The sequence below is a fragment of the Phodopus roborovskii genome, unplaced genomic scaffold (genome assembly GCF_943737965.1).
Source record: "Phodopus roborovskii unplaced genomic scaffold, PHOROB, whole genome shotgun sequence".
Lineage (NCBI taxonomy): Eukaryota > Metazoa > Chordata > Mammalia > Rodentia > Cricetidae > Phodopus > Phodopus roborovskii.
Window position 1 is genome coordinate 1,652,696 of NW_026126410.1, and position 27,754 is coordinate 1,680,449.

The 27,754-nt window shown below is 43.0% G+C and overlaps 1 protein-coding gene across 1 annotated transcript; it reads right to left on the bottom strand.

Annotated features, from left to right (window-relative positions):
- Window positions 1-15,456: 15,456 nt before the first annotated feature.
- Window positions 15,457-21,906, bottom strand: Ing2 (inhibitor of growth family member 2). Its single transcript, XM_051182405.1, has 2 exons — window positions 21,586-21,906; window positions 15,457-16,271 (listed from the first exon to the last, which is right to left on the bottom strand). The coding sequence occupies exons 1-2, from the start codon at window positions 21,758-21,760 to the stop codon at window positions 15,601-15,603; spliced, it is 846 nt and encodes a 281-aa protein (XP_051038362.1). The 5' UTR covers window positions 21,761-21,906; the 3' UTR covers window positions 15,457-15,600.
- Window positions 21,907-27,754: the final 5,848 nt, after the last annotated feature.

Here is a 27,754-nt window from a genome sequence, read left to right on the forward strand (position 1 = left end):
CTCTTTGCAAATCCTGTGTAACCAACAATAACTTGTTTTATATTTGGCTGGTTTATCACCATAGAATCACATTTAATCTTGTGCATGTTTGTGCTTGGGGTTGTGAGTACGTGTGTGTGTGTGTGTGTGTGTGTGTGTGTGTGTATGCATGTGAGTGTGTGTGTGTGTGTGAGTGTGTGTGTGTGTGTCTTTGAGGCTGTGTATAGAGGCCAGAGGTCAACTTTATGAACTGCTCTGCCAAAGCAAACTGGTTTGGTTTGCTTTGTTTTTGCTTTTTTCAAGACAGAGTTTCTCTGTGTAGTCCTGGAACTTGCTCTGTAGGCCAAGCCAGTCTCAAACTCATAGATCTGCTCTCTCTGCTCCCAAGTGCTGGGATTAAAGGTATTTGCCACCAATCCCCCCCTCCCCAGTTCCACCTTGGGTTTTTGAGTCAGTCTCTCACTGTCCTAGACCTTACCAAGTAGGTTAGGTTGGCTGGCCAGCCGGCAAGCTCCAAAGATCTGTTTGTCTCCCGGACCCGGAACCACAAATTTCTGCCACCACAGCTAGTACTTCTCATGGGTACTGGAGATCAAACTCAGGTCCTTATGCTGTGTGTCAAACACTTTCCTGACAGAGCCATCATCTTACCTCCTGTAAAGAATCTGTACTATATTTTAAATTTTATTTATTTTGTATTAGTGGTACTGGGAATTAAATGCAGAGCCTCATGCACGCTAGGCAAACATTTTATCATCGGCTACAAACTTCAAGAAGCTTTAACGCCCCCATTAGAACAGCAACAAGAAGTTGTTTTGAAGTTCAGGGTTAATGCTAACCAACCAGTAATGGCTACTTAAATAATGGCACGTGATAAGAAAGGCCATTTGAGGTTCCCAAAAACTACCACTGAAGAATGCTATGCAGAAACTTCAGCTCTATTTGGCATGAGTACCTCGATACCAGTGCTCAGTCATTCCTACATCTCCTTTTCTTGAAATCACACAAGACTGTGGACAGTCCTTATCTTTGAGGGATGTGGTATTTTTGAACCTACCTGACAACTTGGCTCATCTGCTTGTGTGTCATCAGCTTCTTTGGACGGAAAAGAACACTCTGGAAGAGAGGGCATCTATACAGCAATGGAGACAAAGCTGGAGAAGTCCTCTGTGTTAAAGGAGTGCAGTTTTCATTTCTGGTTAAGGGATGATCATTGTCTATGACTTAACACAGGAAGGGTAGCAAGTTGACCCCCTTCATCTTGTCATATGGGACGTGGTAATCCCTGGAAATGTGACCTGACTGTTCCAGAATATGACTTTTTTTTTTTTTTTTGAGACAGGGTTTCTCTGGCTGTCCTGGAACTCACCAGGCTGGCCTCAAACTCACAGAGATGCACCTGGCGCTGCCTCCCAAGTGCTGGGATTAAAGGCGTGTGCCATCACTGCCCGGAGTTTTTTGTTTTATTTTGTTTTGTTTGAGGGGGGCCAAGGGTTCAAGTAAAATTTCAAAGAGTCCCTTCTTCCTTTTACTTCAACCATGCTGCCCACTAGGCAGTTAGGTTCACTATAGTGAAGGTTCACTATTCATCTAATACATCCTGGATGGGATGGGATGGTTACACTGTTCCTTTACAAATAAGATTAAAATTAACTTCTCATGTCCTCTTCTTAGTGACATAAGTCTTTGCTTTGGAACCATGAATGTTTGGATGTTTGGAGGTTTTTGGGTTTTTTTTTTCCCCCATTTGAAATTAATGAATCACCTGTTCTGTTCAAAAATTAATGTTTTAATATTTTAATGTGTTTTACCTGTGTACAGAGTATGCATATATATCACATGCATGTCTGGTGCCTGTGGAGGCCAGAAGCCGGCATTGGATTCCCTGGAATTGGAAATATGGAGCAGTTGTGAGCTGCCATGGGCACTGGGAACTGAGTCCAGTCTTCTGAAAGAGCAAGTACTCTTAACCATTGGGCATCTCTCCCTTTAAAGAAGAAATGTCATATGGAGTAGCCTACGTGTCCATCAACAGATGAATACGTAAGGAGAACGGAGAATGTGGCATATATGCACAATGGAATTTTGTTTAGCCAGAAAAAAATAAAAGAATGCAATCATATTTATTGTTATGTTAAGTGAAATATCTGAGACTCTGGCAAATGTTTTCTCTCTTATGCAGAGCCCAGATTCTAATGCATATGTATGGATATGTGTGTAGGAGGGCATAGGTCCTATACCTATGGGACCATGAGAAGAGGGAAAGAGCTCTTGAGGGAGGGTGGGTGGGAGAGTTTATTAGACGGAGAAGCACAGGTGGGGCTGGCAAGGGAGGAAGGGGGCTGAGAGAGGTGGGAAATGGAGGGGAGAGGGAAGAGGATCAACAGAAAGTGCACAAAAAGGCCATATGAAAGCCACCAAATTGGAAAAAAAGAAAGAAAAAGCATGAAGGAACCTCATGAAAAAAGAGCACTTGGGGTTGGTTTTGCCAACTTGATACAGTTTAACATCACTTGGAAGGGAGTCTCACTGAGGAGCTGTCTAGATTAGGTTGGCCTGGTTGGGTTGAACATCCCTGAATGTAGACAGCATGGTTCCCTGGACAGCGATCTTCAGCTGCAGGAGTGGAGAAGTGAGCTGGATCCTGGCATGCATGCATTAATCCTTTGCTCTCTGCACTTACTGTGGCTGTCATGTGACTTCTACTTCAAGTTTCTGCTGCCTTGGCTTCCCCACAAGGATGAACTTTAACCTGGAACTAGGAACCAAGTATATCCTTTTCTCTTTAAGTTGCTTTCATCAGGATATTTTATCACAGGAACAGGAAACAAAACCAAGCCATGTGCCAAAGCTAATGATTCCCTGACAAATGGCTGTATCTGAATCATTCAGCTCTACTGAATATTATAAACAAGAACTTGTGCCCATTAGCTTTTATATTCTAAGGAACCACAGACACTGGACTCAATAAATATATTTTAACACTTTTTTTTTTTTTTTTTTTATTAAGAACCGATTGTGTCACTGAAAATACAGCTGTTGGAGGAAACACAGTTCCTGCTCTCAGGGAGCTTACATTTTAGTGGGAGGAGACATTCAAATAAGAAACTTACCAAAAAAAAAAAAAAAAAATGAAGAAGAGAACACAGGTAAAGTAAATAGCATGGCCGGTTGCTGGTGGTGCATACCTTTAGTCCCAGCACTCGGGAGGCAGAAGCAGGAGGATCTCTGTGAGTTTGAGGCCGGCCTGGTCTACAGATCGAGTTCCAGGACAGGTTCCAAAACAATACAGAGAAACCCTGTCTCAAAAAACGAAACAAACAAACAAACAAGCAAAAAAGTAAATAACATGTCCTTGGAAAGTTTTCTCTTATTTGGGTTCTTTTGCTATTTATGTTTTTGCTGTTGTTGTTTGGTTTTGTTTTGTTTGTGGTTTTTCGAGACAGGGTTTCTCTGTGTAATAGTCCTGAATTCACTGTAGGTCAGGCTGGCCTCGAACTCACAGAGATCCACCTGACTCTACCTCCTGAGTGCTGGAATTAAAGGCATATGCCACCACTGTCTGGCCTATTTATGTCATTACACACTCTGTCAAACGTATACAAACTTTAGACTCATCATTTTGACTGAACTAAAAATATTGAATTCTCTGAGGAGGTTAAGTTCAGATAGGCATCCTCTGCTTAGAGTACAGAGCTAGGATCTTTCTCCAATCCAGACAAGACAGGCTGAGGGGTTTCACGGCTTCAAGGAACAAGGCATTTTGAGGATGAGTGTTGGTGGAGTGGCCTCAGGAGAAGGAGCAAGCAAGATGGAAGGCAGAGACGAAGGTGTTGAGGAAGAGGGCAGTTGAGTGCAGACTGGAAAACACTGGAGGTACAGAGGGTGGCCAACGGGGCTGGAACAGAGTGGGCAATACAATAGGAGAGTGCTACACGTCAAGGCTTGAAGCCTGACTAGAAGGGGACTGTTTAGGCCATCACAAGACCTTTGGCTTTCACATGAGAAGCCACTGCAGGAATTGATAAAGAGGAAAATCAGATTCAGCGGCATCTGTTTAGCCAACTTGGAGGCAATAATCAGACAGAACCAAAGTGGGAGCAGGAAGCTCCCAAGAGGCTAGGAAGGCTGACAGGGAGGCTACGGTGACTATCCTGACAGAGATGACTTACTGGCCGTGGTCTAGCCGGGAAGTACAGAATGGCGGCTGGTGAATACATGCTGATGGGCTGGCAGAACACGTGGATGAAAGTTTGAGACTCTGAGAGGAAAAGGGAGTGAAAGCTGACTTCACTGATTTTAGCCTGAGAAACTAAAGGTGCAACTGTCATTCTCCATAAACAAGAAGACAGCAGTACAGGTGCCTGACTCAGAGTGGAAGGAGAATCCTGTGGTAAGCATGGGAAGGAAGAAACGCTGGGGGCAGGTAGATATGGGAGCTGGGATGCCGACAGGCCTCTGGAGCCATCAGAATCTGAGAAGTTATTTAGAGCCAGCAGAGAGCATGAGATTTCCAAGGATTGTAGACAGTTCTGAAGGTTTAGCCTGTAACACTGCAGCACTGCGGACAGAGGGAGACTTGGCAGAGCAGAATGAGATGTAACCACATGAAATTTTAAACTCTGGAGACTGAAAGAGCATGTTTAGAAGAGTGATGACATGTCAGGTGTCAGCAGGAAAAGATGGTGACAGACAAGTCAAATTTGATCATGTGACAATGGTTTCATTTAGTATACCAGAGTCACATCAGGAAGGAAAGTGAAGAGAGGAAAACAGCTTTAAAAGAATGGTTTTGTTTTTATGTATGTGTGTAAGATGCCAGAGAACTGGAATTACAAACAGCTGTGAGCAGCCAGCAGGTGCTTGGAATCGAACCTGGGGCTTCTGGAAGAGCACCCTCAGATTAAAACAAGACAAAACAAAACTAACCTTTAAAATTAGGCATAACACACACATACACACATGAATGCATGCAGCAGAAGTGTTGAACGCTGATGAACTTTGTTGTTTTGAGTGAAACAATTGAGTTAATCATCTTCTGGAAAAACTAGAGGACTGAAGGGGGCAAGAGTACAATTGTGATCACACACATGGAAACTGGCAGCTGCAGTGTCTAAGTAACAGGATGAAAGAGGGAGGACACGGAGGAATAGGCAGTTTAAGGTGAGGTCAAGAGCAAGAGTAGAGAATGAACTGTTTGTGTCAATTGTTTCCAGCAAAATTTGCTCTCACATCCTCAAAGATTTAAAAAAAAAAAAAAAAATCTGTGTGTCTTCTCACACATATAAATTGACTTCTAGAATGTTTCACTATTAGGGTCTGATTGTAAAATGTAATTTCTGATATTTTATAGTGTCATTTTAAAATAAAGCAAAGCATTTCGAATTTCATCAATGAAATAGAAATATGACACCATAGATCTTTAAAGCGCCTATAAATAAAATTTTAACATTGCTTTTTCCTGATACTCTCCCCAACTTCTTCCACAAGTTTCCTAATGACACATTTCTATTTTTGAAGAGTCCTGCTGTAAGATTTTGTTACCAAACTATAAAGTTTCTTTTGAAGATGAGTTAATATTAATATCATTGGTTAACAATTTTAAAATATCATAAATACTGGTAATTATTTTTAACTCATTTTGTCAAGCCATTATAAAAATAATTCATGGGTAAATCCTGAAGTTCCTTGAGAAAATATTTTTCACTCTGTTTTAAAGCTTAAAGCAGGAGATGGGGATGCAGTTCCAAGGCAGAGTACATGCTTGGCACTCATGAAGTCCTGGGTTCCACTCCCAGGACCTTGATGACTCCATCCCTCAAGAAAAACATCTGGGGCTGTGAACAGGGAGGCTCTATAATCTAGCCTGGTATTCAAGACTATAATGATGCAGTGACAATACAAAGCTGATTTTTCTCAACTCATAGCAGTTTGGAGCAGGGTGAAGGGTGGAAGTTTCACCTTCCTGACTAACTGCCTGCCTGCCTGCCTGCCTGCCTGCCTTCAAAAGGATGATGCTGAAAAGGGAAGTTCTCCCTTTGCATATCATCTTCATCCCAACAACAATTCATTCCCTTCTGAACAAGCATTAAGTATTTTCAAAAGCAGCGTTAACAACCAATCTGTGACATGGACAGGAAGCCTGCTGCCTCCCATAGACACCAGTGTATCTACTATTGCCCTAAATTAAACTTTTAGTTTCAGAGACTGGAACAATAGCTAAGCTGCCTAAGGCACAGGCTGCTCTCCCAGAGAACTCAGGTTCAGTTACCAGCACCAACATGGTGACTAACAATCATCTGTAACCCTTGTTCCAGAGGAGCTGACATCCTCTTCTGGCCTCTGTAGGTACCAGACATACATGTGGTATACAAACTTACATTCAGGTGAAATACCGCCCCCACACACACACACACAATCTTTAAAAAACAGTATATCAAGCCTCAGGAGTTAGAGACAGGCAGATCTACAGAGACCAGCCTGGTCTACAGAGTGAGTTCCATGACAGCTTGGGCTACACAGAGAAACCCTGTCTCACAAGAAAATAAATAAATAAAGAAAAAAATAAAATAAACCAAGGGTGGTGGCACATGCCTTTAATTCCAGCACTCGGGAGGCATGGGCAGGCAGATCTCTGTGAGTTCTAGGCCAGCCTGTCTACAGAGCTAGTTCCAGAACAGGCTCCAAAGCTACAGAGAAACCCTGTCTCAAAAAACAAAAACAAACAAACAAAAAAAACCCCACCAAAAAAAAAAAAGATAAATGCCTTCATTAACCTGTACACAAATGGCAAATTTGGAACCAGTCACTTCATGCATTAACTCTCAGGCAATCAGCTACCCCTTTTCTCTACAGGTTCTGTGACTCATATACACCTTCGGTTTGAATTCTAGCTACACATGGTATTTCTCTACTCTCTCAAAAGAAATTTTTGCCTGTGACATTGGCATAACAATCCAGATTTTCCAGTAAATGCATTTTTGCAGAAAGTTTATATTCATTACTTGGAAATAACAATGAATTCTCCAAGGAAGAATGCAGTTGAACTTTATAGATTCTAAAGCCAAAGGAACATTGTGACATTTGATCCTAATAAACCTCAGAGATCACTGAGAACACAAGACCGCTGCCCAGGGGAGGTCACATCTCGCAGCATCTACTTGGCCCATTTGGTAGTAATAAAGGGTGTGCTAAATTACGATTCTCATTATCACTTGCCTCCTGTCATGCTTATTTTCCCAGAAATGAGCCTGAGAGTAGCAGTGGTCTCCTCTGAGGTTTCTCTGATCAGAAATGAAGGCTACAAAATCTAGGCTGTTTTTTCTAATCAAGAGGCTGAAGCAATTAATTTGCTTTTAAAGTGAGATGGTAGCGCATGCACACCTTACTGGACAATAGTACCATCAATTGTATCCGATCTGCCCAGGGAGGCTTCAAACAGAAACATTCCCGTTACCATCTGCATCTAGTTACCATTGTTATTAATCAGGAAGACTAAAGCCTTTAAACAATAGTCCAAATGACATTAAGACCTCAGTCTGGGGATATAGGAAAGTAAGGGTCTGGTGTGTGGCTGCCAATAGTCTGATCACCCAGCATGCTAGAATCCGACCAATATTTTCATAGCACAGTATTCTCAAACCTGTAGATACTTCTAGCACATATGAACCTCTGGATGCTCAAGAAGGGAGAAATATGTAAGTCATTCCCTCTTAGGCAGATTAACCCTTCAGGGCCTAGGGAATACTTCGGGAAACTGGTTGAAGCATAAGTTCACCCTATGCCGGATGCATACCCCTCCTCATGGGAATTCTAATTCTATGTAGCATGCTTTTACAAATTACCTTTTCACATTCTACCTAAATTCTATCTTTGAATTGTCTCTTTAAGGTCCGAAGTCAAGGTGAGGAAGGTCTATCGGAAAAAAATGTCAGACAACACATGATATCCCGTTTTTAGGTGGAGACTGTGTGAGAGGCTGTTTCAGAGGACCGCTTCTACCTCCCTTGCCTCTTGGTAGGCAAGTGCTTGGGAGAGAGGAAGCAACTGGTGAAAGCAAAAGGAGACAGTGAGCTGGCTGCCTGTACTCTGGACATACATAAAGACCTACCTGTAGCCCCTCTCTGCATTTCAGTGCAAGACAGCTGGCTACCTGCATCTGCATGCACATAAAGACCCACCTGTAGCCCGCCTGCATTCCCCTGCATTAGCCACTGCTGAGGGCAGTAGACAAGGTCTGCAGACTCCTCACACACACGTAGAGTTTCTGAAGGATCTAAGTTCGTTGCTAATTTAAAAGGATGACATGACAATGACACAAATTTAACTCACCAAGTCCAGATGATTAAGCATTTAATCTACTACTGGGAAGAGAAACCTAAAGACAAACGTTAATAAAATGACCATATAGAGAACACACACACTTCAATCTGTGAGAATTTACCCTTTTTAAAAAAAAAAAAAAAAATTTTTTTTTTTTTTTTGGTAACAAAAAAGTGAAATGTACTCTTAAGAACATAGAAGAAAGTTTTTGCTATTTGGGAAATTAGTGAACACATACACACACACACACACACACCAACAGCAGCAACAACAGTAATCCATCTTTTAGGTTAAGAAATGCTATATGTTACCATTTTACATTCTTGATAGGGTAATAGGGTAAACTTTTTTGGAACCAAAATTTTTCCTTGCCACTGAGGGCAGGATTCCACATTTCTAAGCTAATACCTGAACATCTGGAGAACAAACTAGCCAGTTGGATTACATTCGTGCTCCGTGTGAGCCATATCCACACTAGCTAAGTAAGTTTAGGCCTATAGTAAACAAAGTAATCAGATTTTGATCTCTGAAGTAAGACTGCCCCTCTGAGTACAGATGAGAATACACTGTTTAAAACCACACATTTGGCAGGACATGTGGACACACACTTTTAATCATAGCATGCTGGAGGCAGAGGATGGTGGATCACTGAGTTCAAGGCCAGCCTGGTCTACATAGTGAGTTCCAGGCTAGCTGAGAATACAGGGAGACCCAATTCCTAAAAAGAAAGTAAGAAACAAACAAAGAAAACCCACTTTAAAACCCACATATTCAAAACCTTAGTCTTGGGCACTCAAGTATCTCAAACTATATTTAGTGTTAAGCTAGATATAAATCTAACCAAATGCTTTTCCAAAAGAAAACAAATGTAAAGGGGGGATACAAGCTGCTAAGCAGTTTTTGGAGAAAAAAAGAAAAACATTTTCAAAGCAACCTGAGGCAAAGTCCAGAATTCTGCAAATGGTCCTGATAGAGTTAGGTCTGAGGGCAGTGTCATTCACGTGCTGAGTCACAAGTGTCAACACATTGCTTAAATACCATGAAATGTCAAGATGACCAAGAACTTACTTAAGAAGGCAGGACACTTGTTTTCCAATACTCTTAAATTTTGTAAGAAATACTTTAGTGTTTATAGGTATACAGCTACCATTTAAAATATGCCATCCTACTAAAATCTCACACATGTTGTTGCCAATTTGTAAGGAATTGGAAATTTTACTGTTGGATGGAGAACCCCCATGCTGGGAGTGTATATATAACTAAGGAAGTCATATAGATAACTTACACAGTATTTTTTCAACTTTGGACTGCTGGGCCCAAAAGCAATGGTATAAGGCTGGGCTAAGAAATCTCTCGGCAGCCAGGACTACACAGAGAAACCCTGTGTAGAAGAGGGAAAAAAAAAAAAAAAAAAAAAACTTCTAAATGAGGTACTGGGTGGGAGTTGGAAGACTTCTCAACCACTAGAAATTCCTATGGGTCAGAATTATAGCTTCTGATTGGTCTACAGAATGCTCATAGGGATAATGTTGGCTAGCACCTCAAATGCTTTACAGAAACCTTGTGGTGCATAGCTTAACGAAAAAAAGTTAGCTGGGTGTTGGTGGCATATGCCTTTAATATCAGCACTCAGGGAGGCAGAGGCAGAGGCAGGTGGATCTCTGTGATTTCGAGTCCAGCCTGGTCTACAGAATGAGTTCCAGGACAGCCTCCAAAGCTACACAGAGAAACCCTATCGAAAAAAAAAGAAAAAAAATTTTTTTTTATTTGTTTGGGATGAAGGCATCCTATATCCCCCAGCTAGCCTTGACTTGAACTCCTATACTCCTGTCTCTCAAGTGCTGAGATTACAGGTGTGTACCAAAACAGACAAGAAAACATTCATTTGAATGTGGGGGGGGGGGGGAAAGGCAATGGATAGTGTCTGTTGTTAGTTATATTTTCAGAGCAGGATGGTAAGAAATGTTCAAGAAGATTCTCTAAGTGTTTTTATTCCTTTGTAGTTGTCTTTCATCCTTACCTAGTGTTAACTAATCACAGCAGCTAGTAAGGTGGACTCTGTTCTTGCAAGTAATCTCAGCTAGAATTTAATGCTACTGCTTTGGTTTGTTGTATTAATCCTCTCTGTCTCTCTCTCTCTCACACACACATATACTACTTTTGTATTTATAAAAAGTGAATCAATTCAAAACGTATTGGGTAATATTTTAAAATATGATTTTAAAGCACTGATTTTAGAGCACACAGAAATTACTGAATCCATTGACATATTCCTAGTGTCTGATGCTTAGAAAATTCTATTGTAGCTGAGTGGTGTTGGCAGAACCTTTAATCCCAGCACTCGGAAGGAGGCAAAGGCAGATGGATCTCTGTGAGCTCAAGGCTGGCCTGGTCTACAGAGCAAGTTCCAGGACAACAGGAACTGTTAAACAGAGAAATCCTGTCTTAAAAAATCAAAAACAGAAATAAAAGAAAATTCTGCTTTAAAATCTAGTTGCTATATACATGAATTAAATCTGTTAATTTAGAAGCCTTAGAGAATAAACTTGAGGCCAAGAATAAGCTTCCCTCAGACCTCCCAGAGACAAGAATGTCAGAGCCTTTGGGGTAACCATCCTGCATTGCTCATTTTCCATCTAAATCAACTACAGGCGGAGGATGGCGGCCTAACCCTGCTCCTGACAAGGTCTTTGGAGCCCTGATTTAGGGCTCAGTCTGAAACTCAAACAAGATGGAGTTTCCACAACTAGTGATCAAGTTCAGGGAATCACAGTAAGGATGAGTCCAAACTGACCCACACTATTGAAAACAAAGCTGCCACTATATCAAAGCCCAAGCACTTGATTCGTCGGAGTACAGCAGCACCCACCTGGTTCCCTCCCAGGAGCTGCCCAGGAAGGGTTGTGTCTTCCCATCCAGCAGGGCGATGGGGCCAGATGTTGCACAGGGCATCACTAGTGGGCATACAAACAGGGCTGAGGAAGTGCGCCTTTCCTGGCTTAGAGATTGGAAGGTTTATGTTACTTTGTATTTTCACTTCTTTTTTTTTTTTTTTCCCCATGCTTACACCCAGGTAATTTGCAATTGGCTCATCTGGAGAAAAGACTCAAACCCATGGCATGTCCATACCTCAGACTGACTTCCCTGGACTGCTGTTGTTCCCACTCCCCTAGGTGACATTTCACACATACTCTTTAATTCCTACTGACTTCTAACATCCTCTCTCCTCAGCCCTTCACCAGGAACATCAAGTACAATCTCATGTTCCCCATACCAACTTTAGCCACCTATCTGCTTTTACCCCTATGCATTCCAGAATCTAAGCATCTCAAAAGCAGATTCTTGTCTTAACTCACTGCTTCCCCTCCCCCAACTGCCTCAGTACATGATAAATATTTGAAACAGGTGAACAACGAGTTGCTGCCACCCTCCTCAGAACACTTTTGTTTAGAAATGAATAGTGGAGCCAGGCATTGGTGACACCCGCCTTTAATCCCAGCCCTTGGGAGGAAGAAGCAGGTGGATCCCTGTGAGTTCCAGACCAGACCAGCCTGGTCTACAAGAGCTAGTTCCAGGACAGGCTCTAAATCTACATAGAGAAACCTGTCTCTCTCTCTCTCTCTCTCTCTCTCTCTCGAGAGAGAGAGAGAGAGAGAGAGAGAGATCTCGAGAGATCTCGAGAGATCGAGAGAGAGAGAGAGAGAGAGAGAGAGAGAGGGGAAGAAAAAGAAAGAATAGTGGGCCATTTTTTGAGGGCTCTGAGAAAGCACATGTTACTTCCTATTTCAAATGTCTGAATACCACACAGCCAACTCTTTCCTCTTTTGGAACAACTTAGTTGCTACTTAAGCCTTGTTGAAAATGCAGACTCTCAGGCCCTACAAGCAATCTGACTTGACTCAGACTGCATTGTAACAGACGGACATGATATACAACACACTTGAGAAACACTAACTCATACTGACTCTCCAAATGCTTATCCCGTCTCCTCCTGAAATGTGTAATACACAGGACTCGATGCTGGGTTGCCCTAGAAATCTGAGGCATTTCAAACCTGAGCACCAAGTCCTCCCTCTTTCTTCCAGAAGCACTTGGTTGCTATCCCAAATGTGGGGGAACCTCCATCCCCATCGAGGGTCTAAAAATCACACATCTATCACTTTGCTTGCCAATCGGTGGGTCAAAATCTCATTAGCTGTTCGTTTTAAAACAAAAGTCTAGGGGCTGGAGAGATGGCTCTTCCAGAGGTCCCAAGTTCAGTTCCCAGCACCCATGAAGCAGCTAACAGTCTAGAATCTCAGCTCTGGGAACTGGATGCCCTCTTCTAGTTTCTTTGAGCACAGTCACACTTGTTACATAAACACAGAAGAGCAAAACATCCATACATATAAGGTAGACATACATCATTAGGCAGCCTTTCTACAGCTACATACAAATCTAAACTGCCACCTGGGAGTTAAATGCTGAGTTTTCTAACCCATTTGCACAGGGGGCCAACAGACTCTATGCACAACAGATAGACAAATTTTTAAATACAAATCAGAGTGTGGCTCAGTCTTTTAATGCTTCCCCAATCTGCACACCATGGTTTCCAAGGCCTTCACTTTCTAGTTCTTTCATGCTTATCCTACTGCTCCCCGAGGTGCATCTTTATTCCTGTTTTGAGGTCTGACAACTTCCTTAGAGGCCCTTCCTAACTCTCTGCATCCGACCGACACTCCATGTTTATTGTGCTTCACTTTAACTTCACCACTGAAACAGTGACCTGATGTTGCGCTACAATGTGCGGTCCATGAGAGGGAGGGAATTTCTCTTTGCCAATCCCAACAGGGTAAAAAAGCAGCCCCTGGTACAGAGGGACCAGTGCTCAGCTACTAGTGGTGGTAGCTTTGGGGCTATGAAAGTCTGAATGCACAATCTCCCAGGAATTTTCAATAGGCTGAAAGTGTCAAAATGGGCCAGCCATTTTACAACTTTTCTGTATGTTAGAATGAGAACCTTCTACAAGAGCCTAATGCTTAAGTCACACAACTGCTGTGACTGCTGATACTTTCAAACTTACTGAGCTCATTCCAATGTGAAATAAGTTTGGGAATCTGTCACACACTATGAGCTGATAACAGTGATATGAGGTAGCATAAGAGATAAAATTTAACAAAGAAATCTCAGTCATAATGCTATGCAAATTTATGACTCTCCAATAGTACAAAAAACAAAAGTTAATTCATAAAACATGTTTCAAACAGTAGGTCTGAATGATAAAGACATTCCAGGTCCACCTACCTGTCAAAGTCTAATGCAAATATGAATGCCAGTATTAAAATGTTGTGGGTTTTTTTTTCTCCCATAAGGCAAGAGGCAAATTTATGAATTAAAGAGTGGTGAATTCTCCATAGCCATACCTCAGAGCTTGGGAGAGCTTTGCTCATAATGATCCTGTGGATGGTGTTAGTTAAACAGTTATATTCTCAAGAGGGAAATGGGTTTCTTTACAACTCAACAAAGTTAAAAATAAATTCTTCAACATCATTCTGTTCAATATTTCTTGCTTAAGAAATAAAATCACTAGCTGGGTGGTAGTGGTGCACACCTTTAATCTCAGCACCCAGGAAGCAGAGATAGGCAGATCTCTGTGAGTTCAAGGTCAGTCTGGGCTACAGAATGAGTTCCAGGACAGCCAGAGCTACACAGAGAGACCCTGTCCCGAAAAACCAAAAGGAAGGAAGGAAGGTAAGTAGGTCAGTCATCAATGGGCAACAGTCACCAATCAACATACACTTGGGATTAAAACAATATTCTTTTACCAACCTCTAATCTTAAACTGTCTTCATACCTCAGGGTGCAGAATGTTAATGAAAGAGAAAAGCCATTGCATTGCATTATTAAAATCTTTAACTACAGTATGACACCAAGATTTCAAAAGAGCCTTGAAGACATTTCTGCCAACTCATCTTACAGATGAGTGACCTGATGTTCTGATAAGGTGAAATGAAGTGCCTACAAGTCACACAGACAGCTTGAAGAGAAAAAATATTTCTTTTTCCAAACAAGCAGACAGGATTTTTCACATACTAATCAAAAAGACTCAAGATCATTAGATTAGAAAGAAGTGATGACTAAGAAGTATGCTGCACATAAGTTTATAGAGCTGGTCCACCTGCCCCGCCATAATCAAAAACTGCTCCAATGCAAGGACATATATCCACCAAAATACTTGCCCTTAAAATGTCAAAATTCCAGAAGGTTCAGTTTACAAATACATTATCAATTGTATTGTTAGAATGAAATTAGTTCAATAAACATGAAAACATCAAACAGCACCAATACCAGAGGTTAAGGTAAATATACTGTTATTTAAAATAATGTATAATTAATCATTGGGATAGAAATAAACTCTAGCCCCCAAAGAAACTATTTAAAATAACTGTTTGACAGAAAAGGCAATGTTTAAAGACTCATATATGCCCTTTTCCCACTGACAGGTCTGTGGCTACATGGCCCAGTGGGTCACATGGAAAATATCAAGACACATCTTTAAATTGTTCAACCTGGACCATCATAATTACTCCAAATCTTGACAGTGCAAGCCAACAGCAGCGGTTTTTTTGGGGATTCTGACTAGCCTTACCCGTCCCAATCAAAACAAGACAAGTCTCTTATCAAGCACTAGATGAAGTGCATCTGTTCTGAAAAAGCAGTGGCATTTACAGATACTACAATTGACAGCTGTCAAAAGCTACCAAGGAAATACAGCAGCAAATACTCCAGGAAGAGTGCACAATTCCACATGGAACCACAGGTAACTCTTCTCTAGTTCCCAGAGATTTAACAAGTGTATGAATACATTGGGGCCAGTAAGAATTTCTAAACAGGATAGTATTCATATTTGAAATTACCAAGATAATCTGACACAGAGATCCAACAATACATAAAATTTTTAAGCACACAGAACTAAGATGTTAGTAAAACTTTTGTGTTTACTCCACAAAACAGCATGAGAGTTTGAGGTGCAAATGAAATAGGCGTGGTTTGGGAAGCTGCTTGAAGTTCGTTCATACCACTCTCTCCCTGTTTCCCGCTCCTTTCCTCAGGTGCCCTCAAGACTACCTGGCTTAAAATATTTGGTAATTCAGTGCAGAAAATTAAGGTCACAGACAAAGTACAAGAACTTTTAATACACCATTAATACTAATGATTAAAAATTATTGCATAGTCTTATGCATTTACCCTAAAACATTTTCTGAAAGTAAACCAGTTATATAAAAGACAAACAACCCTTTTAAAACATGGATGGCTTCACTACCTCGCTCTTCTCTCCTTTTTTGTCTTTTCAGTACTTTTGTCCATTGTTTTCTCATTGTCTCCCCTGCACTTTGGGCAATACCACTTCCCCTTTGGTTTGTAGGTGAGTGAAACACATGAAAAGTGAAACCATTCAATGGGACACTGTTCATTGTCACAGCCTATCATTTCCCCGTAAGACACTTGGTTACATAAGCAGTAGGTTGGTTCATTGGGATCTATTGCAAACTCAACAGGCGAGGCTTCCCTTTCCTGCTTGGCCTTGGAGCGTTTCTTTTTCTTAGCGGATTTGGATTTCTTTTCTTTTGGTGGCTGATCATCACAGTCTTCAATCCCATTTGTCATGTGACATAAATCTCGGCTCTCACTGGTTCGCTGTCTTCGAGGTCTTCTAGAAGATCTTTCGGGCTGACTGGAATCCACCCTGGCTCTGTCTGAGGCTGGTTCACTTTCGGCGGGGTCTTGGAAACACTGTGAATGCAGCTCCATTTGTCTTGCCCGATTTTCCACCAATTCGAGCATCTGTGTGACAATCTGAATTTTTTCATCTCCCAATTCTTGGCTATTGATTAACGCTCTCTGCAAATGTTGCTGTAGGCGTTTTTTCTGGTTTGAATCGTCTTCTTTCTTATACTTCTCATAGACATCATCAATTTCCTTTAAAGTTTCTAAAAAAGGGGGGAAAGGAGAATATTATGGCACATTAGCATATACATCACTTTCAAGTTAGAATTACAGTGGGAAAGAAACCACATTTGATAGTATGTATACATTAAAAACATTACTTCCAATTAAAATGAAAGTGTACTTGGGGCAAACGGCTCAACAGGTAAAGGAGCTTGCTACCAGGCCTTATGACCTCAATTTGGTTTTTTTTTTTTTGTGTGTGTGTGTGTGTGTGTGTGTGTGTGTGTGTGTGTGTGTGTGTGTGTGCCTGCATGCATTGGTTTTTGCCTGTATGTATGGTGTCCTATGGGCTGTCACATGGGTCCTGGGAATTGAACCTGAATCCTCTGGAAGAACAGCCAGTGCTCTTAACCACTGAGCCCCCTTACCACACCGACAACACCTCCATTTTATTCTTTGGACCCACATTATAGAAGTACAGAACTAATCCTTGCAAATTACCCTCTGACCTCCATATAAATATGCATCCATGTCCTCACACACAGACACAATTAAAGAAAAGTAATTTAGGACATTTTTAAAGGTTGTCTGGTTAATTTGCTAACTTGACAGAAGCTAGAGTTATTGAGGAAGAGGAGCTCTCTACTGAGAAATGCCTCAGTAATCAGCCTTTGGGCATTTTCCTGAATGATGACTGACATAAAGAGAGCCCAGCACACTGTGCACAGTTTCAACCCTGGCCAGGTACTTCTGAGCAGGCTGGGTGAGCCACGAGAAGCAAGCCTGGAAGCAGCATGGCTTATGTTCTAGCTCTTGCCTCCAGTTCCTGCCTTCAGTTCCTGTCCTGACTCTTACTACACATGGACTATGACCTGAGCTGTAAGCTTAAATAAACCTTTTCTTTCCAAGTTGCTTTTGGTCATGGTATTTTATCACAGCAACAGAAAGCTAAGACAAAGGTAATTAGAAGTAAACTAACAAGAACATAAACATTTAATATTATTTAAAAAGGTAAGGGGGAACAGGGAAATGGCTAGTCTGTAAAGTACTTGCCATGTTATCACAAGGACCTAATTAATCCCTAGCACCACATAAAAGGCAGTGTGGCTATGTGCACCTGTAACCTCAGTGCTGGGGATACAGACAGCATCCCTGGGCTTGCTGGTGTGAGGCAGTCTAGCTCAATCAGCAAACTTAAGTCAGAGACCCTGTCTCAAAAAACAAGGTGGAGAGCAATAAAGGAAGACATGGGACATCAATCTCTGGCCTTCACAGAACACAAACACACACACCCACAGTAAATTAATAATCAAAAGTATCATGTAAGACTATTACATTCTAATTTAGGACTTGCTGAGTTCCTTACTGCCTATTCTTTAGCTCAACATCAAAACAACTCTATATAGAAAATTTAACATGCTGAACTCCAGCCATAAAACTCGAGGTGGTTCTGGGACTCCGCCACAGACTACTACCCACCTGTGTGTTTACAGGGCTTACAGCTTAATAAGTGACTTGTTACATGCCTCCAGAGAGACAGACACATCACCTTAATTTTCACCTCTCCTGCTTGGATACTCTTTTAAAAGGCAGACATCAGCATCTCTGTTTCCTGTAACTTAGTTTTAATGGTTCTTTTATTTTAGCATCACAGGGAAATTCTGAAAATCAAAACTATTTCAAGAGTAGATCTGCTGTTCCTGGAATCTGCTGAGCAAGCCACTCCAACATTACAGTAAAGTCAGCCCTGGATCATTCTACCTTCGTATCTAACTCAGCAGTCGACGCTATGCTATGCCTGTGGAAGCTGCTAATGCAATCGGAGAAAAAGTTGGGACACTTTTAAATCAGGCACAGAATGTACAATTTCACAAGTCACCAAAAATCTAATTAAGTTTAGTTTTATTCAAATCTGTTCTATTTCTTACCCTTATAAGGCACAATGCTTATATCAAAGAGATCTGCCTTGCTGGAGGTAAAAAATAAACATTAACTCTAATTTCTAATACTACACAGCATCCCATTATTATTACCACTACAGCCCATACCATTCTTCTATACTCTAATTCCTACTATAAGGAGCAGAAATGCTAACTAAGTAAAATGCATATAGTGGCTGTCTGAAATCAGGCAACAAAAGCAAATAATTAACACATTTGTGGATTCCCTCCTCCCTGGAAATTGCATACATTAATACTAGATGCACAATTTTGGCACTACAGCTGAAGCTACAGAAACTATTCACATTTGCATACCATAAGCTTCACATTTTTAAAACATTGTGTGTGTGTGTGTGTTCATAAGAACTCATGCATACTAAACACTAATCATAAAGGTCAGAGGAGGATTTGTGGGAGTCAGTTCTCTCCTTCCACAGTGTGAGTTCCAGGGATTGAACTTAGGTCATCAGGCTTGGCTGTCAGCACCTTTACCAACAGAGCCATCCTTCTGTCTTATGCATATTACATTTGTGAACAAAATTTAAATCTATTCTGTTTTGCTCAAAGAAGCATATAAATGCATTTCCTAAGAGCCCAGTTTTCCTACCAGGAAAAAAAAAAAAAAAAGACATTAGATATTTCCCTTGGTAGATGCAAAATAATTTAAAAATTACAAAAACTTCAAGTATTCTGTATCTCATGATCAGGTCAGCTGTGCCTTGTGTCATACTTGCCACACTGATTTATATTTTAAGGATACCGTAATTGTACAGTGAGGAAAAAAAGAAAAGGAAATTACCATTTACTTAGCCCATATTATGGGATAGAGATTTTTTTTTTTTTTTTTTTTTTTATCTTGCTGGGTCCAGTGGCTGGTAATCCTATCAGCTTGGGAAAGTGAGGCAGGAGGATCAAGTGAGGTCAGCCAAGGTAACTCAGTGAGCTCCTGAGTCAAAATGGGAGATAATTCAATGACTACTTGCCATATATGTGTGAGAGCCTAGGTTCAATGGCCAGCACTTAAAAATTCAAAAACTATACAGAGCAAACCCATGAGAATGCCATTACTTTTATATGCCAAATCTGCCAAATCTACATCTGATCTTACAGCACTTTTCATATACCATATGAAAGGCACTTGGAATTACATAATACATTTTAGCTCAAAGGTTGCTAGGAAATTATGAATAAAATGCTTCAGAGACAATAAAAGTTTTCTAATAACCATATCCTGCAATGAATATTTAATTCAATTGTTTTTCTTTACTTCTCTACTTAATGGACTGTTCGGTAATTCCTGAAAGGCTCACATAGGTGACGGAGCAATTTCATTGGCCCCCCTCCCTAAGCACTGTTATATTAGCACTGACTCCCATTATCGGTGAAAAGAAATCTGGACCAAGAACATGAAAATATATAAAGCTTCTAACAAAAATAAAACAGTGAAGTTGAGTTTAGCAACTATGTTGTGTATAGAGCAGGAGTTAGGCCACTATTTTTATATTAATCTTGGAATTAGTCACAATCACAACGAAGCTGATGATTTGTATGGACATTTCAGCATTGTAAGGTCTACTATTCATGTTATCAGAGCAATTTGTGACAATTATAGATAACTAGGATCACAGATTTCCTGTCAAAGAATTATGTCACTACCAACCTAAAATAGCCTCCTTTTTGTGCCTTTACAGAATACAATACAATACAGTATTAATATAAGGAAAACTACAAATTTGGGAACAGAATTCCTAAGCATGTGTCCCATTGCTAGATTGTCATTCATGTATGTCCCCCATATATGCAGGAGAAAAAAAACCCACACAGGATGATGCTCTTTTTTTTTTTTTTTTTGAAGGGTGGGAGTAGGGGTGGACTCTAAGAGAGGAGTCACACAATCTGAAAAACAATTGTGTTCTTGAAGTAGACAGCTTTGAAATAAAAATATTCTCTACACAATTAACTGAATGTTACTTTAAATTTTTCTATAAAAGTGATTTTTGTTTTTACCTCGTATGTTGAACCTGGTGAAGACCCTGGAGTATTGTAGAAACAATACTGTCTTCTCCCAACAGAATTAGTCTTACCAGAGACTCAGAAAACAAAATTGTAGGTTGAGACGCCTAAGTGTTCTAACATGTTAAAACTGTCACCAAGAGCTGGACTACAGGATTAAGTTACAGGATCGGTGACATGTCTGGAAAAACAGAATGACTACAAGTTGTTTTCGGGTACACATCAGGTCTAAGCTGTTTCCTGAACTCGGGGTTACTGAAGGAAGAACATATCCCCATTTAAATTTCTCCTGTTCTAGGTACGACAGTCCCTAAAGATGGTTCTCTATCCTAGTTTCTTTGACGACAAACAACAGGAAAAAAAAAAAAAAAAAAAAAAAAAACCTTTTCGCTTTTCTCCTCGTTTATACTTGCTGGAGGAGGAACCCCAGGGTGCAGGGACGCCAGGTGGTTGCCCAGCCAACGAACCCACTTCCTCCAGAGGTCCGGAAGTGACACACAGCCCGGAACCTACGCTGAGCCAGGGTCAGCGACAGTCCCACAGCAGCAGTGCCCGCGCCTTGATTCACTGGGTAGGACAGATTTGAAATTATCACCACCCCAACACCGACTCCGCCCAGGACCATCTAAGGCCCCGCCCGGCGAGTCCCTCCGCGGGCAGTCAGTTCAGTCCACCCGGGTTCCTCCAAGCAGCCCGCCGCGGCAGCGGCCCGCGATAGCGCGGGCCCCGCCCATACGACGTCACACCTGCAAGCCCCGCCCCCAGACCGGGACCGGGGCCCTCCCCGCCACACACACAGACACATCACACACACACACACACACACACCCGCTCCGCCCGGCCCTGCGGGGGACCCCTCCCCCTTTAACCATTTGGCAGAGCTGAGGACAGGCTGAGGCACCGGGCTGCTCGGAACTTTCCCCGGGGCGAGAGGGGAGTACAGACTGTCCCTGTCCCGCGCCACGCCGGGAGCCGGAACGGGGAGGCCATCTCCCAAGTCCAGCTTCGCCGTCCTCTCGCCCCCTCCCCCCCGGCACGTTCCAAAGCATCTGCTCGCAGAGGGAGGGGGCCCAGCGGGCAGGGGCCAGAAGGCCAACCCAGCACCCAGCACCCGGCCCGCGCCCCACTGCACATTCGCCAGCCCGGGGCAGGACAGCGTGCGGCAGCCGGCCGGCGGGCACCGGAACAAATGCTCGCTTAAAATGGCTGATTCCCGTCCGCGGCAGCTGCAGCCAGCCGCCTGAGCTGCAGCGGGGGCTGACGGGCGGCCCTCGGAAGTCTCGGCCGGCCGCAGCCGGGACAGGGGAGGGCCGCGAGGCCGGGCTGCGGTGGCCCCCCTCCAGGTCCCACACACCAGATCGCTCGCTACACTTCACGGGCACTGTCACCGGAGAGAAAGTACCTTGGTATTTGTTGTCCAGCTCCCGCAGCACCGACACGTTCCTCTGCATGTCGTGGGGCAGCGACTCCACACACTCCAGGTAGTCCTGCACGTAGCAGGTGAGCAGCCGGCTCCGCTCTCCGGTCAGGAGCGCGGCCGACGAGTACAGCTGCTGCTGCTGCTGCTGCCCTAACATCCTGCCGCCACTGCTGCTCCTCGCCGCCGCCGCCGCCGCCGCCTCCGCATCCAGCAGCCACACATGCAACAGCCACGACCGCCGCTCCTTCGCTCGGCAGCCCGGCGCCGCGGGGACACGGCCGCCGCTCGAGAGGGCACCGCCGAGTCCCCCGATCTCCACTCCCCCCCAGAAGAAACCCTCACTCCCCGCCCCCGCGGTAACAAGCCCAGGGGCGGGGCGACACCGGGGCTCCCTCCGGCCCCCTCCCTCGCTGGGAGACAGCAGCGGGGTTCCCCGCGGCCGATGGCGCCGGGCTCCCGTGCGGTGACACTGGCTGTTCCCCTCCCCGGGAGTCCCCAGACACTACCAGGGCTGCCCGGTCGCCCAGATCCCCGTGACAAGTCCCTCGCAGCCCTCTCTCCTCGCTATCAGCCTCGGTGCCTGTCGGAGTCTCAGTGGACTTGACCCCGCCCCTTCGGCGGCGGCCGCATCTGCGCTTGCGCAGCGCTTACTCCTAATAAGGCTGGAGCCCCGCCCCTATCGCCCTACCGAAGGGTTCGCATTCTCCCGCCTTCCCTGCACCACCCGGGCGATTGGTCTGTCAACTCTCGCCTGGGGTGGGGGGGAGGGCGCGGAGGGTGGCCAAACGGCAGGCTGCGCCCCGCCCCCTCTTAAAGGGGCCGCATGGCTGAGCGCAGCCCTCCGCCCGGGGTCTGACGGTTGCCCCCGGGAGGCCAGGCGACCGGCTTCGCTTCTCCGGACCCCACGGGGATAAGGGAGAGCCGGCCCGGCTCGCTCGACCCCGTGGTACCGACCTGGCCTCCATCTGGCGGATCCAGCGCCTCCCTCGCGAGCCTCCAAGACAAGCGAGCGGGGCCCCTGGGCGCCGCTGGCCGAGTGAGGCCTGCGGGAACTAAGGCGACCCAGGGTGCAGCGGGCGCGGCTCCGGGCATGCGCGGCGACTTCCCGCCGAGCGCCCCGCGGCCGTGGCGGGTCACCTCCCGCCGGAGCACCGGGGCTGACCGCGGAGGTAGGCGGTGCGCCCTGTGCCCTCCCTCGGCCTTTTGAACGCCGAGTCCCCGCCTCGCGTGCGGCCCTCTTCCCCAGCGCCGGGAGTGGCTGGCAGGGTCTGCTCCCCCCTCCTCGAGCGCCTTGCGTTTTGGTTTAGGGGGAAGCTTGCAAGACTGTCCCCCAAAACCACCCTAAGGAGACTGTTTTCAGGGGTTGAACCGCGAGTCAATTAAGCATCAAACGCCAGCGAGGACTTGCAGAATGAGAAGCCCGCCCGCGTGGGTACACACACACACACACACACACACACACACACACGGCCAAGTGTATTTCCACTCGGTTTTACCACTAACAAGCAGGGGAGCAGTGCAGATGGTATTAAAACCCGGAACAGCCATCGAGCGCGCTGCTTTCTGTGTGAGCAGTTTTTCCGGCTCACTCCTCCTGTGCTGTCAGTGAAATAAATGCCAGGCGGAGGAGCTAGTTGTAATTACGGATAGACTTCCGGAATGTATATAGATGCCTGAGTTTTGTTTTTGGAGAAATCGGCGTAAACAGAAGGAGTACTCGCCGAATTTTTGGTGAAACGCTTGTGTAAGCCATACTGGGGACAGCGTTTGAGTGAAAAAGAGAGAGAAAATTGCCAGGTTTGCAGGGCTGCACCTGTTGCACGACCTGTTCAGAAAACTTCCGACTAGCGGTGTATACTAAGCAGCTGTGGGCATGCCAAGGGAAATGTAGGTCTGGTCCAGGGGAAATTGTGAATTTCGTAACACACAACACAGAATTCCTCGCCCGGAGGACAAGGACGATATTGTAAAGGACCGAGAACTCTGTGTGTGTGTGTGGGGGGGGGGGGTTGACCACTCGAATATTGAGTCAACTCAAGCAGACAAAGCACAATTGAATTTCTGAAAACTCTGGGCGAATTTTCTTCCTGCCTTTCTTTAAATCTTTTATATTCAAAAACAATCATTGTTAAGAATCGAAGGTGACTTGATCTTTTTTTTTTTTAACCAGAACTTGATTTTTGTTTGCTAACAACTTTGATTCAGCTAATCCCCGCTGAAAGATCGAATTAATGCAAGGCGCGATTTTTTTTTTTTTAAATTAGAGGTAGGCACTGTGTACCTATGAATTTTATGTAGCCTGCTGCTCACTGATCTGCAGACCGACATGGCTTTCAAAAACTGACAGTCGGTGACGCAGAATTCCCAAAAACAACAACAAAGTTGGGAAGCAAGAAAGGATTTGGAAAACATTCTTGTAACCTCTCATAATTCTAACAGACAGACTGAAGGGGGGGGGGGGGAATCCAGATACTGTATTTCCACTGGTCTGGGTATATGAGCTTGGATCAGTTTTTCTTGCTATATTTGTTTATACTGGTTAATCTAATCCTGACTTTCTTCTGAAAGCGGCCTGTGTGGGGAAAGTCAGTATTTCATGGAAATGGCAAACGGGACAATGCAGTTCCTCAACCCAACTCTTAGCCCTAATTATCATTGTCCTTTTCTTTTAAGAAGCCTCTCGGCCTCTTCAGATTGGGTTTCCTAGCCCTCGGGCATGCAGAATTTAAAAATCCCCACTCTACAATATAGAAATTGGCGATGTTTAATTGTGTGTGTGTGGGGGGTACTTTTTTAGTATTTTGTCTGTTCTGAGTTGTTTTTTGTTGTTTGTTTTTTGGGGACAGAGTTTATCTGTGTAGCTTTGGAAGCTCTCCTGGCACTCGATCTGTAGACCAGGCTGGCCTCCAACTCAGAGAGCCTCCTGCCTCTGCCTCCCGAGTGCTGGCATTAAATGCAGGGATTAAAGGCATGAGCCACAACGGCCTGTCAGTTTGTTCTGTTCTTAAACTGACCTTGAAAATGATAAGTAGCTAATGCCCCTGATCAGTGTTCAATTGGCTCTGTTATTGAACTAAATCTAGTGCATACCATTCATTAGGCCCCTAATGGGAAATGTCTCCAAGCCTATTTAATAAAACTTTATATCCTTAGTTAATATTGTATGAGATGAGGGGAACAATCTTAACTAATTAAAAGCAAACTTGCAAGAAGTTTTGAGAAAAAAAATCAGTTTCTACTTGAATCAAGCCAATTGAATTAGAAAATCTTTTCTATTACTGTTTAATTTTTTTTTCCCTTTTTAAAGATTTATTTATTTTGTAAGTGTCTTCTCTGCATGGATGTGCACCATTGGTGCTCAAGGAGGCCTGAAAGGGTGTCAAATCCCATGAAACAAAAATTTGAAACAGTTGTGAGCTACCGTGTGAGTGTTGGTCTCTGCAAGAACAGAAAGTGTGCTTAACCTCTGAGCCTTCTCTCCAGCCCTAATTTTTTTATACAGGCTGGCCTCAGACTTGAAGGAATCTTACTGTGTCTATCTCCCAAGTGCTGGGAGTGTAGGCATGTACTACTATGCCCATCTTAATGTTTTTTAAATTTTTTATGATGGGAACTTTCAAACACAAAAGCAAACAAAAAAAACTTTTTAAAAAAGTTGTTCATTTTTACTCTATGTGTATTGGTGTTTTGCCTGCATGTATATCTGTGTGAAGATGTCAGATCTTGGAGTGATAGACAGTTGTAAGCTGCCATGTGGGTTCAGGTCCTCCAGAAGAACAGTCAGTGCTCTTAACTGCTGAGCCATCTCACCAGCCCAAAAAGTATATTTAGTATATAGCATTCACCCATGGTCAACATTGTCATTGTGTTATTTACTATAACCCCCCCCTTTTTTTACCACCCTCGGTGGATTATTAAAATGTTATGTGAGGTGCTATAGATTTGGCTTAGTGGTTAAGGGCACTTGGTGCTCTTGCAGAGGACCTGGGTTCAATTCCCAGCACCCACATGGTAGTTCACAATCAGAGTCAGAAGGGGATCTGACTCCTTTCTCTGATCTCTGCCAGCAATAGGAATAGATGGGTATATACACATACATGCAGGTAAACATTTATACACATAAAATGATTTTTAAAAAATTTAAAGGCGGGAACTCTATGAGGCCACTGAACACCCAGCCAAAAGATCTCCTCTGGTGGTACTGCTTCCTAAAATGTTCATCAAAGAGGAGTGTCTGTGTTTAGCAGTTTAGGGTCCCTACTTTTATTTTCTGCTCAAATTCCCCGTAGTAAAGTCTTGTGTAAATGATGTGTGAGAAGAGAATTGTTTATTATGGAAAATTTGATAATATACCTTGTGGTATGTGTTTCCTACCACCTACCTATAGTCATCTATAACTATCCAAGGGGATCCAGTGTCCTCTTCTGACCTCTGTGGCACCAGGCACCCACGTGGTGCACATACAAACATGCAAGCAAAACACTCATGTGTGTAAAAAAAAAAAAAATCTTATGTGAAAATGCTGTAAATACTTTATCTGTGAACAGATAACAAGATTTTAGACATACATTGTCTAAACTAACTCATAATTTTTTATAATTTAACTTTGTATTTGGTACTGTCCCACTTAATCTTCTCATGTCTGGTTTAACAGGATCCAATCAAGTCTCAAACATGTTATTTTGTTAGATCTTCCCTAAACCAGTAAGAACAGTCAGTTCCTTCTTGAGTTTATTGAAAAGGCAATGTTTTTTTTCTGATATTTGGATGGTTGAAAAGCACTCTTAGGGGGCTGGAGAGATGGTTCAACAGTTAAGAGCAATCTGCTCTTCCAGAGGTCCTGAGTTCAAAATCCAGCAACCACATGATGGCTCACAACAGTCTATAATGAGATCTGGTGCCCTTTTCTGTCATTCAGGCTGAACACTGTATACATAATAAATAAATAAATATTTTTAAAAAGAAGAAGAAAAAAACACTCTTAAAAATATGGGAAGAAATTAGTGTAAATGAAATCTTCATATCAAAAAGTCATCAAACCTGATGTGATGTGGTACTACTTTAATCCCAGCACTCTGGAGGCAGAGACAGGCAAAAATCTGTGAGTTCAAGGTCAGTCTTCATAGGGAGTTCCAGGCTAGCCAGGGCTACACAATAGACCTTGTCTTCAAAACATCATAAAGGTCCCCAAATGACAGCTCACTATAGAAATGTAATTGTACCTAATGCAAATGAATACTTCAAAATCTAGAAATCTGTGTTAATTGTAGAGTCTGATTTGTTCTGAGTGGTTGTCCTGTGAGGCATTTTAAATTCTCTTGAAAAGCCCAAAACTTCAAATCAATTCATTAGTACAAAAGACAACCAATAAACTTGCTAATTAATGGGCTAGAGCTCTACTGAGCTCAGTTTTAAGATGTGTTAATTGCTTTATAAATACAACTCATATACACTAGCTAATTAAAAAGCATATGTATAAAAGTCTTCACCAGCTGATGACACCTCTTACCAGTATCTAAGTGTACCCTGGAGATGCAATTTCATTTTAGTAGGACTTTTTTTTTCTTTTAAGAAGACATTTTAGCTAGGACAATAGGACAAAGTTAAAGAAATAACAGATTCTCTATCAAGATTGTTATATGTAGTCTGTCTTCTTTGAGCTTTTATATCCGTCCTGTTCAGCATTTGTAATAACTAACTACTAATAGCAAAAATTTATTCTAAAACATTTAAATTAAGGAGCCAGAAATTACTTGAACTATCTTTGATAAATTCAGCATACTATTCCCATAACTAATGGAAAAGGCAAACATGTCCCCTCAGTTATCACACAGTGAAAAAAATAACGCATATGTTATACTTTGCATAATGCTGACCAGAAAAACATTCATTTTCCCTAGATGGTTACCATAGTTACATGAGCCATTTATAACATCAAGAGGGGGAACTAGGTCACAGTATTGAAGGAGTTTGAATTATGCAATTATGTTTCCTAAAAGCAGGGGAAAGGTTTGAAATTTAGAGAAGAGTGATTTATGCTGTGTGTTAAAATTGAAATTATGGTCTGATTTTGCCTGTGAAACTTCAATATTTTGTCCAAAATCAAATTATTGATATAGTAGATATGTTGTCAACTTAGTAGTAGGTAGAG